Genomic DNA, 14,418 nt, shown 5'->3' with positions numbered 1-14,418 from the left:
AACATTGATCTGTGTTTTTGATTGACATTCATTTTGCCAACACAATGAGCAAAATACTGATACACTCATGCATACCTGTAATGACCCTCAACAACAAATACAACTTCAGCACAAGTAGACATTTATTTGCCAAAATATTAAAACAAAGACTTATTTAAATATAATAAAGAGTCATGCTAATTAAAAATCATTTTGGTCCGGGCTGTGTTGGAGTTGTTGCCGCATTTGTCGCTGCCGCGGTCGACTGTTGCAGATTTCTCGCCGGTGTTGTTGCGCATCACAGCGAGAGGTTGACGTCGTTCTTCTTGCCGCCGCTCAGGCTGTGGATCATGGCGATCATGGCCGAGTGCTTGTTGAGCTCGTCCTCGCACTGCTTGAGCTTGGCCTCCAGCTGACTCTTCTGCAGCTCCAGAGACGACGCCTGCGCACGGGCACAAGTGTCGGGCCGGGAAGCTTGGTGGGATGGCCGGCGTCGTCGTGGTTACCTTGATGCTGGCGTCCTTCCTGGCCTGCTCCGTCTTGCTCAGCTCCTTCCTCAAAGCGTCCAACGTGTCCTCCAGCTCCCGCCTCTGCTGCTCCATCTCCCGCTCTTTGTCCGCCGCCGCCCGCAGGTCACCTCTCAGAGCTGACGCCAAAATGCCACTCCCATGAGGCAAAATTCTAATGCTAACATTAAGGTGCTACGTGCTAGCATAATGGCAGATCCGACCTGCTACGTCCTCGTCCTTTAACCGAATGTTTGAATGCAGCGACTTGATCTCCTCCTCCTTCTCCTTCAACAGCAACGCAGTCCTAACAAAAGCAGGCAGCAGACGCAAATGCTAGCGTCGGAACCTAAATGCTAACATGCTAACAATGTAAATCAAATGCTAACATAAGAAACAACATGCAAACAAGTAGGGATGTTCGATACCGCTTTTTTTCAGCCCAATACCAGTATTCACTAGGAGTACTCAACGATACCGAGTACTAATACCACAAATACGTTTGATATATAAAATTTCCTTTAACACTATGACGAACGAAACATTGTGAACAAAGAGCTTTCTTTCTGATGCAGATGATCATTCGTCGATGTTTCAATCCGTTACAGTATAGCGCCAACTACTGCCAAGGAGGTCTTGCTCGATGTCAGATTTGTTTTGCCTTAAGTATCAGCAGCCTGGTATCGGCAGCCTCCATGAGTAGCCAATACCTTTGTTGGCCTGATACCGATACCTAGTATCGTTATTCGCTATTCATCCCTACTGAAAAGGTCTGCTGAAATATTATCAGAATAATCAACATGCTACATGCTAACGTCAATCCAAATGCGAACATAATAGGTAAAATGCTACATAGTAAGATGTCAGCTCAAATGCCAACATAAGAACCAACATGCCACATGCCAACACTTGAAACTGAATACTGTCAAATATGTCATATTGCCGTGTGAATATGTGGACATGTTTCCTACTTGTCGTGCTGCAGCTGCAGAGCTTGGTGGTTTTTCTTCAGCGCGTCGCTGTGTTTGTTGAGGTTGGCGTGAGCCGCCTGAAGCTCCTTCAGCAGATTCTCGCTCTCATTGAACCTGACAAGCACATCATTTTGTTTAACTTTACAACAGACCGATAAAAGAGCTAATCGGTCGAGCCCTAGTTGTTACAAGTGATTCATTTCTTCAATATTCATATCATAAGCGTGATGTCATGAATGGCATCCGAGTAGGGGTTATGAGTGAAGGAGTAGCGACCGCGTTCTCAATCATTCGCTCATTTCCTCCACCTGAATCACCATACAGGAGCTTTTATAGCGTATAGTTCACGATCTTGAAATGACCTGTGGAGCAGGGAGTTGTAGGCGCCTTTGAGGGCCTGGTGCTCCTCCGAGTCCAGCTGCAGTCTGGCGTTGTGCTGCAGCAGCTCCTCCGTGTCCGCCTTGGAGCGTCGCGCCTCCTCCAGCTGCACGGCCAGCTCGCCCCGAAGGTCCTCGCGCCGCCGCTCCGCCTCCTTCAGCAGGCTGGCCAGCTTGCGAGCCTTCGCGTCACAGACGCCAAATTAGACCTTGTCGCCATCTACGCGGGCTCCTTTCTCCCGGCGGAGGCGTCAAAAGAGAAAAGCGCTGACCTCGGCCTCGGCCTGAGCTCGCTGGAAGTGGTACTGAGTGATGAGGCGGTCGGCCTGAGACAGCGCCACGGCTTTGGCTTCCAGCAGGTCCTGAAGGCGACTCTCCTCAGACTGAAGGCCAGATTAGGACTATCATGTTCGAGCCAAGAGGTAAGCAGAGCTGCATCAACTTTTGTTGGCGCTTGCTTTTTTTCGACTAGGATTTCAACACACAGCCCCGAAAAGTTCCGCCCTGGTTATCATGGTAACGAAATCCATATTGGCGAGGGGATTCTTTCGTGACTTACGGCGAGGGCGGCGAGCTTCTGCTCGTAGACGTCGATGATGTCGGACACGTGCGCGTCCTTGGCCGGCTCCTGCAGCTACAAACCACAAGGGGGCAGCGCTCAGCTAGCCGTCACGCTCTCAAGAACGGTCAGGAAGTAGACAGGAAACGCGTTTAAGACCTCCAAGCCGCCGTGGAGCCTGTCCACAAGGCTGTGGATGCCGCTGGATGCGCCGGACACATCTAGACTGTTGGCGTTCGTCCGTGGAGGCGGGACTTCCTGCACGTGAATACGCTTGACGGACAGCTCGGCTTCCCTCTGCCGGTAAGCGTTGTTGGCGGCCATGCTGTCCCCGAGGCTGGAGGAAAACCACAGCACACTTTCAAGGAGACATGCAGCCTTTTTTCCACAGCTTTAAGTCATTCTCAGCATGCCTACTTGTTGGCATTTCATCATCAAGCCACCAAAATACACTTTTGGGTGAGGAATTGACGGCCCGTCCCAAAAGGTTTGTAATTGCCTAGAGATGCCACTAGAAGGCTTTTTGCCTAAATGATCTTTTAAAATTAGCAAAAAGGTTCTGATTTTCCCTTTTCCAAACTAGGTCCCCTTGAACCTGATTGGCCGGTCAGAGACTCACACCAGCGTGGGGAAGTCCGGGAGTGGCGTGGCCTCTAAGAGCAGAGCGAGGCCGGTCTGCACGTGCGCTCTGTGATGCGAGGTCAGAGCCAGGGCGAGAGGCGTGGCTATCCTCTGGTCCTGAACGTATGGAATGGGGGGCAGGGAGGAGGGAAATGCGAAGATGAGGATGAGGACGGCGCGGAGGACGCGGGCAGGAAGGCGGAGGTCACCTGCAGCATCCGGTAGAAGCCGGTCTCCATGTCCTTGACCTGCTGCCGCAGTTTGCTCATCAGCACCAAAGTGCCGAGCAGAGCTTCAGCACACACCTGACTGTACACGCGTTATCATGACGTGACGTACAGAGTCATAAAAGACGCCGGTGGCACCTGATTGGCTGACCTGAGGCTGTTGTCTGAACCCGGGGGCAGGCAGGCCATGGGGTTGTTGCCATGACAACAGGCGAGTAACGTCTCCACCTGCAAGAGGCAGTGCTGGGCGCTCACCCGGTTTGACACCAGCGCCCGTGTGGCATCCTTGCCGCACATGAGTGGACCGGTTAAGGCTTTTGGACGAGCCAAACAACGCGCAGAAGCCGATAAAGACGGCGTGACGGCGACAGTGGTGGAAGGTCGGGGCCAGAAAGGCCCGAACACTCCCGCCGCCTCAAATTGTACGATGTGAGCGGATGGCGAGGATATCGAGCAGCACGCCGTTGACGTGAGTGACGCGCTCGCAGTGTTGTCTCAGGTGGGCGTCTTCCTGCGTGGGCGGGTCCAGGCCCTTGACAAACTCCAGCAGGACAGGAAGTAGCAGCTCCACAAAACTCTCGGTTCCGTCCGGCACGCCGGCGGCGCCCAAAGCCTCCTGGGCAAAGACAATTCAACGCATGGTCACATGACATCATTTCATTCCTTTCATTTGATCTCCACTCTGGTCGACTTCCTGAATGAAATCTGGGATATTTTTTCCCAACAATAAGAAGACAATGACATTATTCAAACCTCCAGCAGCTCCTTGAGCAGTCGCAGCGCCTTCAGCGAGCAGGCCTCGGCGCCCCCCACAGGCGAGCTGACCCACTGCACCAGCGCCAGCCCGGGCTCGGCCTTGTGCTCCAGCGCCGCCGCCGCCGCCGCCTGCCTCCGACTCGCCGCCCTGAGTTTGGGTGCCGCCGGTTTGAAGAGCACCTGGCACAGCGGCGGCCGCAGACCCGGCACGCCGCACATGGCGAGGAGCAGCTCCAGAACCTGCGGACGCACAACAGCCAAGCTCCAGAGGTTGCGCAACTCTAACGCAGGTAGTTGCACACACACGATTGACTCACCTTGGCTGCGGAGTCGGCGTCTTTTAACTGCAACAGTCCTAAAACCTGAGACACACACGCTGAGAAGTGCTGGTACCTGCGGACCGCAAGAAAACTGCCTTAGACACTGCATTCATGCGTGCGTGTGTGTGATGATTACCGAGTGAGATAATCGGCAATTTTGGGATTCTGCAACAGATCAACCAGAAGATCAACAGAGTATTTTCGGGTCAGCGTGCCGTCGCCGTTGACGATGATGTTAAAGACCAGCTGGAAGGTCTGGTGGATGTTTTTGGCATCGAAGAGCTGCGGCGGGAAACGCACACAAAGAATGACACGTACACACAGGGAAACAAAACATACGCAAAAACACATACAAACAAAACACGCACATGAACACAAAAACACACAACCAGAAACCGACGCGTACACAATTCAACACACACGCTAACACTAATGCAGAAACACACTTACACAAAATCATAAAACACACAAACAGAAACACGTGAATGAACACACACACTGATATAGAAGCACACAAAAACAGACGCACACATTAACAAAGAAATAAACAAAAAAAACACACAAATACCCACAACAGTTCCGATTTTCCACCAGTACACGACCATAAAAATGAAGCCGTATGAAAAAAGGCAGCAAATCACCACGGCAACCGTTGCCACACCCACCTTCTCTCCGACTTTCTCGTTGAGCGTCAGGCTGGCCAGGATGGACAGCGTGAAGACCACCACGGTCAGACTGTTGTGGGCCAGAAAGCTGATCAGCGTCCGATAAAACGGCTTCACCTTCTCCTGGTTTTGTGGATTTTGAAGAACAACAGTTCAGCTGTTTTTCACTTCTTTTTTTTTTTTTTTTCTTTTCTCCTCAATCCATGGCGAACTCACATCATCAACCGAAGGCACGGCATCGTCGGCACTCACCAGAGACTTGATGTGACTCTGCACGGCGGGGTTATCTCGACAAAGGTTGGCCATCAGGCCCAGGCACGGCATGATGATGTCATCGCTGTGCGACTGGCTGCCAGGAAAGATGCGGCTCGGTGAGATTGGCTGAAACTTGAGCTACGCGCATGTCCATGTGGATGTAAGGTGCATCTCAATACCAAAAAGCCAAACTCCGTATATACTGTAGATTTAACACACTCACACAGAATTTTTTGGGGAAGTTTTGATAATTGTAGCTTAAAGCTAACAAAAACCTTGTTAAATATTACTCATACTCGTGAATTTGAATGCGGAAATTAGGTAAGTCTTATTTCAATCTATTGAGATGCACCTGTATACATGCATGTCCGTCTTACATGTTAGACATGAGGAAGCCGATGAGCTCGTGGACGTGGTTGGAGGACGGGAAGATGCGAGTGCCGTAGGTTAGCTTCTGCAGCAACTGTAAACTCTTTGCACAGATATAACAGCATTACAGTACCCTCACAACCGTGAGCATTTGTTTACAACTGATTTTTGCCGATGAATCGGTTGGGCATGGGTAACGTGTTTGTTTTAAAAATCTGCGATATAGTGAACCCACAAAACATGAACCGCGATATGGCAAGGACAACCATATCACAGATTTTTACCTGTTGCGGTAGGATCTGGAAGGTACCGGTATACCCCACGATAAAACTAATACGGAGGACTTCAATGACTAACCTGCAGTACCAGAGGGTCTCCGGGGGTGGCGCTGTGGCGATGAACAAGCAGGGCCAGGATGCTGGTGAGGTTGAAGTTACAATGTAGGATCTTCCTGTTGTCATCATCACAAGCTGCAAGGATATGACATATTGAAAATGATCAACTACATGAGAAGTTTATTTCAAAGAAATAAAGACAGATAAAGTGTACAGTACCAAGCCGCGTCAGTAGGGACAAGATGGCACCGGCCACGGCGGGACACGTGTTTGCATTCCCGGTGAGCTTCACGAGCCCGCGGACACACTCGGTGGGTAGCAGCTGACCCGAGGAGAGCAGCTGGTCACATTTAAGAGAGGAAACCTCCTGCAAACATTAAAAACTCTGACATCAAAATGGCTCTTCTGCCTTTTTTTATCAAAGGTCATTTTAATAAAGGCCTTCTAGTTACATTTCAGATATGGAGTAAAAAAATGAAATGACACACTCCAACGTCTCTGCTTCTAGCAAACAGATGACAATTCGTTCAGTTTCAAACAATAATACTGCTAATTACCATAGTATTATTATTGCTAACATAAGTGCTTCCTTATCCCTGCTGCAGTTGCAGACATTGCAATGCAGTAGAATGTAATCAAATCACAAAGGATGCCATTTTGAAAAAAAGGTGATGAAGCCAAACATTTGCATTATTATTGTTGTAATCTGATTTACGATTTCCTGATTTATGCTTACGCCACACTTGTTTGGTAGAATTTGGTGAAGTTATCATAGGGAAGGCAGAAAAAAAACTGCAAGTCCAAATTCACAACTCTCATTAAAGCAAATAAACTGTCTTTCATGTAATTCATGGTTTCATTTGCCTGTACAGTATTTGTATAAGCTTCACACTTACAGTATGTACAATTTATAAACCTATTATTGTTGAATGCAATACTGAATATTGAATAATTTATTGATTGTGTTAGCTCAAAAATACATAGGAAGAAGACCTTGTACGGAGAAAAATCGGGGGGTGGCAATTAGATTATTTTTCTAAATCGTTCAGTACTAGTAAGTGGCACAATGAGAACGGGACAGTCACGTGATTCTTGAGTTTGGAACGACAACCTAAAACGTTATAAAAGGAAATTCAATGCAAGACACATAGTAATTATCATTTCTAAAATGGCAAAAGAGGTTTAAAAATGAGTCACCTCCACTTGTTTAAGAAGCTGCGCCGCACTTGGAGCGCTCCTGCCGCCTTCATACTGCTGCGTGGCGAGCAGCAGAGACTTCAAACAAGTTGTCGCGTCCATTTCGTGCAGGAGAAAAACACCTCTTGATGTAAAATAATAACTATGTAGACTACAGTATTTACACTGTGTGTGAGAGTGAGAGTTTGAAACACGAAGCTCGACGCTTTTCAAGTCCGACTACGGAAAGTTGAATTCAAAGCCAAGCTAGCAAGCGGTTAGACTGGCGACTTGTGAGAATTAAGTCGTTTTTATCTCCATATTGGATAGTCTTCATCACCGTCATGAAATAAAAACGAGATATATTTATTGTAGTTTATTTGTGCTCGTTTTTAATCCGAAAACGTTAACTTCCGACAACACAACAGCGACCTTCGGAGAACTCCTCCCGCTCCGAGCTTCAAACTGGAGTGGAACAAACCAAGTCAAAGAGAGGGAGGAGTGCCCAGCATTTCAACGATAAACATAGATTATGGGGCAAAATAACGACAAACATTTTACTCCAAATACTCTTTCATTTTGAATATGTTCAAGGTAAATCTCATACTTTGTTTTCTTTTTTTTATATTGTACATCACTAAAATTAGACACCTCCCCTTCAAAATGGATGGGACAAGCAAGCTAAACTCAACTAAGAGAAAAATTGTGAAAAACATTTTATTATTTATTATTTGATGATTTTATTTTGTAATTAAGTCAACATGTGTCCACTAACACATGTTTTCATATGTGTCAAATAGTTCATATACACGGTTCACCTTGACGTCACAAGCTTTTCCGGGTCGCAAAACTCGAAACGTGTGGGATTGGGACAGAAAAGATGAAATTTTCCTTTTATTCTGTCAAATTAAGTTCACCTGTAAAAGGTTAAAGTGCATTTTAAGTTTATCCTAAAATTCCACCCAAAAGCTCAATATGACTCACATTTTGTGTAGTATACTGCAAAAGTAAAACAAATCTTGAAAGACTAAAATTGTGGTTATTTAACATAAAGCAATTAGGCAGTGATGATGACATTCAAAACCCAATTCATTTGTCAGATTCGGCACTTTACTGTCCAAAATACACTTGCGATTATGTTTTTTTTCTCTCTAGGGGGCACCGCTGGCTCACAATATGCAAGACTTACTGTTTAGCTGAACGCCGAACTGATAACCCCCGGCATCCGCTGCTGATGAATAGAACTACAAAACGACGCCACCCAAACTCTACCATTGGATGGTGAGATTTAAAAATATAGATATATATTTAAAAAAAAGCTGAGAATTAAGTATTTGCATTTGCTTATGTTTTGTATTTTGTTCTTTCACAGGGAGAACTCTTGCCTGGTAAAAATGTTATAAAGTTTTTTTTTTAATGAAACAAATACACCTTTATTAAGTTGCGTACTTTAAATTAAACTTTAACTAGTGGCAATAATGGGGAACATTACGGTGATATTCAAAAACACAAAAATTCCAGTATACTTTATGAACAGGCACCTCCATGCCTACCTCATTAGAGTTTAGAGGACCCCGAGAGAATGCTGCTGAATTCAAATTTCAAAACATACTTCAACTGTTAGTCCAACATGCAAGTGTTTATTTTACGCTAGTTGGTGGCTCTTATAGATACGATCGCACGTAGGTCAAACACTAATAAGATGGACACGGAGGAAAAGCACAAATCTACTCCCAATTCTAGAGTTACGGGGTCTATAAAGCTGCCAAAGATTGAAGATTTCGTCAGTTTGAAGCCTATCAGCCGCGGTGCTTTTGGCAAAGTTTATCTTGCACGGAAGATATGCAACTCCCGACTATATGCAATTAAGGTGAGTGGATATTTGCATGTACTGTATCGAAGCTATTTACAGTTGAGTTACAAAGTTGCAATCGATTGCTTGTAGGCTATGAATAAAGCGGACATGGTCGATAAAAACATGACTGGCCAAATGAAGGCAGAGAGAGATGCACTGGCTTTGAGCAAAAGTCCTTTCGTGGTTCACCTGTTTTATTCTCTCCAGACAGCAACCAAAATCTACCTGGTAATGCACCAGTCACGCTAATCACAATTACTGAGAGATTTCTGTGACGTCAGACTAACTTATTTTCCATTGAAGGTGATGGAGTACCTCATTGGTGGAGATGTGAAGTCTCTCCTTCACATTTGTGGATATTTTGACCAGGACATGGCGGTCAAATACATCTCAGAGGTTGCACTAGCTTTAGACTATCTCCACCGTCACGGCATCATCCACAGGTACAAACCGATTCTACTGGTGGGATATGTATGGAGTGTGAGGCGGTTTATCAACGAGAGGTTGGTGTGTGTGCATACATTAACTGCATTGTGTCACTTTTTGCTTCTTTAGGGACCTAAAGCCAGACAACATGCTCATTTCCAATGAGGGCCATATTAAGTTAACCGACTTTGGGCTGTCCAAGGTCAAGCTTGATAGAGGTAAGTCCCAGCAGATTTACAGAAATGAAAAGAAAACCTATTTAAAGGGGACATATGGAAAATTCACAAATTCTCTTGCAGTGAACCCCAGTTTATCATGGGACATACATTTCAGACCTCCCCGCGATTGATGAAAATCTGCGACTATAGAGAGACCAGATTTTTAAAAAATGTTAGTATATCTTAGTGCCTGTTCTCACTCACTGTCAAGAAATGCGACATGATCAGGTGGATAGCATCAATTTGAGGAAAAGAAGACTCTCTCTCAAGCATCTAAAAAGTCAATTATCTGCAGTATATCCTCTTTAAATTGTGGGAAAAATATGCATATACAGTATCTCCTTTACCGTTTATTTATTTTTTTCCCGCCCAGAACTGAAACTTACAGATATCCTAAACACACCATCTGTGCACAAACCCACAAATTACTCGCGCACGCCGGGTCAAGTCATGTCCTTGATCAGCTCAATTGGATTTGTGAGTGAATTCCTTCCTTTTTTTTCATGCGATGGTTCCGTTTGCCTGCTTGTTGACTTATCATTCCTTCAAACGCAGAATACCCCGGCGGCAGAGAATAAACGTCACTGCAGCACCTCGGCCGTCTCCTGTGGCAAAATGATGCGGACAAATAACTCTTTGGGCTCCCCTTCCGTGACAACAAAGGAGACAATGAGCTCCCCGGCGCACCCCGCCTGGAAGAAAGGTGCTGGTATATGGCAGAAAAAAATTCCAGTAACAGATTAATCGGCCAGTTATTTAAAAAATATATATCGTGAATAAAATAACTTCTTTTTTTTTTTTTTTTTTGGTTGCTGTTTACAACAACAAAGTTGTATCCTTAGCACCGATTCTCACTCTCATGCCGTCAAGAAATGGTCACTGTATATTGAACGTAACCTTCACTGTGTTCACAGGGCCGCACAGCTTCATGTTCAGTCCGCACAACTTGGCGGTCAATCTGACGCCCAGACTGATGAAAACCAGGAAGCGCTTCGAGACCATGAGCACAGGCAGCACCACCGACACGGAGGGGGGCATCAGCCCCCTGTGGGAGTTCGAGGAGGTCAGATAACGCCATAATAATCGTTTAAGCCCAGTAGGGCTCTGAGGTCATCGGACTCGGGGTCAAATAGTGGAGCCCAGAGTTCAAAGCAAACATTTACCGTAGTTGTTATGCTGCATGCAAATGGAATAAGCTGCCAATAGAATTGAAGTTAGCCCCAAGTGTAAATGCCTTTAAATTCAGGTTAAATAATGTTTGTTCCCCCATACCTATGAATGTCTTTTTGAAGCATTTCTATTATATTTGATTCCAAAATCATAATCTTGCTGTACGTTCTTTTAGTAAAGTACTTATTTTTCTCTACTATAGTCTTCTGGCCTTTAAATGTTGCTTTGCAACTGTGAAGCACATTGAAATGCGCAATGTAAATAAAGTTGCCTTGTGTTGCCTTTGCTGTGCTCTTCAGAAGGAAAATGAGCCAAACAAACAGAAAGCAAGAGGACATTTGGAGTCCCCCGTGAAGCCGGACGCGTGCGGCAAGCCAGAAACCGGTCTTCGGACCGCCCCGGTGCCGCGAAGCATCCCGCCGTCCGCCAAACGGCCGTTTTCTGACGTGCAGGTGAGCCCGGAGGCTGTGGAGAGCCTCGCCAAAAGGAGCGCCAAGCACTACAAACAATGCTACAACGTCCCCGGTCACACCGGCCTCACCGGAGCCTTCTCCGGCGTGGGGATCACGATCACCAGCGAGAACGGCGCTCTCGCCCCCAAGCGCTCCAGTCCAGTCACCGTGGCCAAGAGCCTCTTTTCCGAAATGGGAGAATCGGCATTAGAAGAGGAGCAGTTTGAGTGCAGCTTCATGTCGCCGCCGGGCGGGTAATTATGCTTTTGGACAAACATCCGAGACACTTATATTATTAGCCAGCGTTAGAGAGTCCACACAAAATTGACGCCACCACAAAAAGCTTTATAGTCGTCTAAAGATTTCACAAGATGGCGGCGAAGCACTATATGAAGCTCCTCAAAGTCACTTCAGCGTAGTTCATGGTGCCATACGATGGCACCAAAGTCTATTTATCGATTTTAGCTATTCGTCTACATTAACGTACCATCTATTCCTAGCAGCGGCGTTTGCCGGAGTTTGAGTCTGGACTCTGACGTCTCGGTGCTGGAGACGTCGCTGAGCATCGACGGCCACGCCCCGGCGGACCTTGTCAGATCTGCCGAAAGCAGCGCCTCACCTTCCCCGGAGAAAGTCGCCGAGCCGTCCCGTCGACGGACCCGCTCGTCGTTGTCACCGCCGCGCGCCGCGGGAACGCCGGGGTCCCTCTGCCCAGCCGAGGGCTCCTTCCTGCGGCCCAAGAATGTGGTGGCGTTCCGGAGCTACTGCAGCTCCATCAACCGCTCCAATGTGTCGCGGCTCAGTGTGGGCTCCGCCTTGGACGCGTCCTCGCCCGCCATCTGCCTCGCCACACCGGTTCAGAGGAAGATGAGCTCTGGAAGCTCGCTCTACCAGGTGGGCATGTCCACGTTGTGTTCAGACCACTGTAACTCCACTTTCTTACTTATGTGTATTTTGCTTGTTTTTTTTCCTTGTAGACTCCTCGGACCACGTCCACCTCGCACACCCCCTTCCGGACTCCTAAGAGCGTGCGGCGGGGGGCGTTGCCCGCTGAGGGGGCGCCCATTTTAGGGACCCCGGACTATTTGGCCCCAGAGCTGCTTTTGCGGACGCCTCACGGTAAGAGAGAATGCAGCTTGCTTTGAAATGGTGACGTATATTCTTTGTCCTCTGCAAAGAATGACTATTATAGGGCTGATTGGCGTGGAATGGGGAGTCTATTTATGTCCCTATGTTAGTATTATACCGCTCCCAGGCTGTTCATAGTTTCTTTACATTTTATTCAATTCTATCACTACTCACGACGATATGTTTTTATAAAGTACAGTGTTATAAGCTAATGTAATTAGCGTCGATGTTGGTAGTAATTGTGAACTGCTTCTTTAACACACACACAGAGCAGCAGCACATACAGAGCGGACAACAATGCGCAATATAGGGGGGGTGACTGTACTTGTATTGTGTACTGCTGCTTTCACCGATCTCACAGCACTTCTTTGTGAGTTTCAGGGAGGCGTCAATGCGGTAAGTGTGCAAGGAAAATGTTTGCGCCCAAGCGTCCCCGCATGTGCCATCATCATCATCACCGGGCCCGCTAACACACTTGATCTAATTCCGCCTTGTGATTTTGGGCTCGGCTTCAGCAGGTTGCAAATGATTGGGCCGTTTAGCTCTTCTAACATGGAGCTCACGCTAATGCAGTCGCAAAGTTGCAAGTCAACATCATTTTTGCTCATCTGGGGGCTGCGTAGGTCCAAGTGGGGACATTTAGCCTCTGATAGAAGACGCCATCTAATTTTGGATTGTAAAAGCAATTAAATTTGACGATGGTGTGACTGTCAGCTGTTAAACGTCTTGTTGTAGTTGCTATTTCGATTCATGAAGTCAGGCGATGGCGTTGGGTGGCAGTTCTCTCCCCTAAGCACAACAAAGCTGGGATTTTTAGATTTTATTGTTGATTCATTCGCCTTTCTGTGACTCTTCCAGTCTCTTTGTTGGAACCTGCTGATGGCGGCCGTAGCTCAGTGGCCACGTCCCTCTCACAACATCCCGTTTGAAGCCTCACCATTTGCCACTGGGCTTCGCGTCATCAGCAGGTTACATCACAGAGACTTTGGGGATTTTTTTTTTTTCCAGACTGCATGGTGGACTGGTGGGCGCTGGGCGTGTGTCTGTTCGAGTTCCTCACCGGTGTGCCGCCCTTCAACGACGAGACGCCGCAACTGGTCTTCCAGAATATTCTCAACAGAGGTGGCTGCAATGTTGTTGTTTTTAAACCACCTGTTCAATATCAAGTCCTCACATGATTTTTTTTTTTTTTTTTTTTTTTAAGACATCCCCTGGCCTGAAGGAGATGAGGCGCTGACGGACAATGCCAGGACCACCATTGAAATCCTCCTGACCATGGATAAGACCAAGCGGGCGGGACTTAAAGGTCCAAACTACCTTTGCTGCTTATTTTCATAGCTGGCCGACTATGAAGTGAATTGAGGAGCTTCGTTTAGACCAAAGTGGTGCTTTGCCACCGTCTGGTGTTGGAAAAAGTTGAGCATTTTCATCGAGACAGAAGGCTCGCCTTTCTAATAAGCACGTCTCCCCCCCGCCGAACAGAACTTAAGCGCCATCCGCTGTTCGAGGGCTGCGACTGGGAGAACCTTCACACGCAGCCCATGCCGTTCATCCCGCAGCCGGAGGACGAGACGGACACGTCCTACTTTGAGGCCAGGAACAACGCGCAGGACATCGCCATGTCGGCCTTCAGTTTCTAGCCGCCACGTCGGAACTGCAGTAAAGTGTCCCCAAAAAATTCTTTTAATGTGCAATCACTACTTGTTTGATGAAAGTATTCTTTTTATGTCATAGAGCTCTTATGTTTATCAGCCTCCCTTACAACAAAGTATTGGTTTTGTTTTTCTGTGGCATTTGCTGTAAAGGTGACACCTCCTGTTCCGCTGCACAGACGGCTGCTAGAGGACACTAATAATGTGTTCAACAATTCTGTATTTTATGTGTTGTGTTCTTGTAAAGATGGTAAATGCTGCTTCCAAACACAATCCTGCTGCTTTTATGCTTGTTTCCCTCAAAAGAGAAACACAAATAAAATGTTTGTAACAAAAGTGTCCTTCTGCAGCGTTTTTATATATGTATATATATATATATTAAAAAAAAAAAAGCCATGTCA

At 46.9% G+C, this 14,418-nt stretch overlaps 2 protein-coding genes across 6 annotated transcripts; one reads left to right on the top strand and one right to left on the bottom strand.

Moving 5' to 3' along the window:
- Positions 1-104: 104 nt before the first annotated feature.
- cip2a (cellular inhibitor of PP2A) lies at positions 105-7,601 on the bottom strand. The gene is made up of 21 exons (XM_086019954.1): positions 7,138-7,601; positions 6,160-6,307; positions 5,963-6,075; positions 5,614-5,708; positions 5,234-5,330; positions 4,982-5,104; positions 4,453-4,598; positions 4,314-4,389; positions 3,994-4,236; positions 3,691-3,856; positions 3,392-3,539; positions 3,223-3,322; positions 3,012-3,130; positions 2,552-2,729; positions 2,393-2,467; positions 2,106-2,216; positions 1,819-2,015; positions 1,457-1,570; positions 710-792; positions 486-625; positions 105-421 (listed from the first exon to the last, which is right to left on the bottom strand). Exons 1-21 carry the CDS (start codon positions 7,237-7,239, stop codon positions 278-280), a joined length of 2,718 nt encoding a protein of 905 aa, XP_085876080.1. The 5' UTR covers positions 7,240-7,601; the 3' UTR covers positions 105-277.
- mastl (microtubule associated serine/threonine kinase-like) lies at positions 7,202-14,353 on the top strand. 5 transcript variants are annotated; one of them, XM_086019958.1, is made up of 16 exons: positions 7,202-7,267; positions 8,272-8,397; positions 8,489-8,504; positions 8,860-8,986; positions 9,062-9,199; positions 9,275-9,414; positions 9,527-9,615; positions 9,989-10,092; positions 10,171-10,318; positions 10,530-10,678; positions 11,085-11,491; positions 11,738-12,131; positions 12,215-12,356; positions 13,374-13,487; positions 13,570-13,671; positions 13,848-14,353. In XM_086019958.1, the coding sequence occupies exons 5-16, from the start codon at positions 9,065-9,067 to the stop codon at positions 14,003-14,005; spliced, it is 2,082 nt and encodes a 693-aa protein (XP_085876084.1). In that variant the 5' UTR covers positions 7,202-7,267; positions 8,272-8,397; positions 8,489-8,504; positions 8,860-8,986; positions 9,062-9,064; the 3' UTR covers positions 14,006-14,353. The 5 variants fall into 5 exon arrangements, with proteins under 5 accessions (XP_085876084.1, XP_085876083.1, XP_085876085.1 ...); XM_086019957.1 differs by lacking the exon at positions 7,202-7,267 and adding an exon at positions 7,961-8,042; XM_086019956.1 differs by lacking the exons at positions 7,202-7,267; positions 8,272-8,397; positions 8,489-8,504 and having other exon boundaries at positions 8,547-8,986; positions 11,741-12,131.
- The last annotated feature ends 65 nt before the right edge of the window (positions 14,354-14,418 follow it).

Source organism: Filicampus tigris, chromosome 21, assembly GCF_054856515.1.
Source record: "Filicampus tigris isolate MCC_2025a chromosome 21, RoL_Ftig_1.0, whole genome shotgun sequence".
NCBI lineage: Eukaryota > Metazoa > Chordata > Actinopteri > Syngnathiformes > Syngnathidae > Filicampus > Filicampus tigris.
The sequence above is the reverse complement of the archived record's forward strand: the minus strand, read 5'-3'. Positions and strand labels throughout refer to the sequence as shown.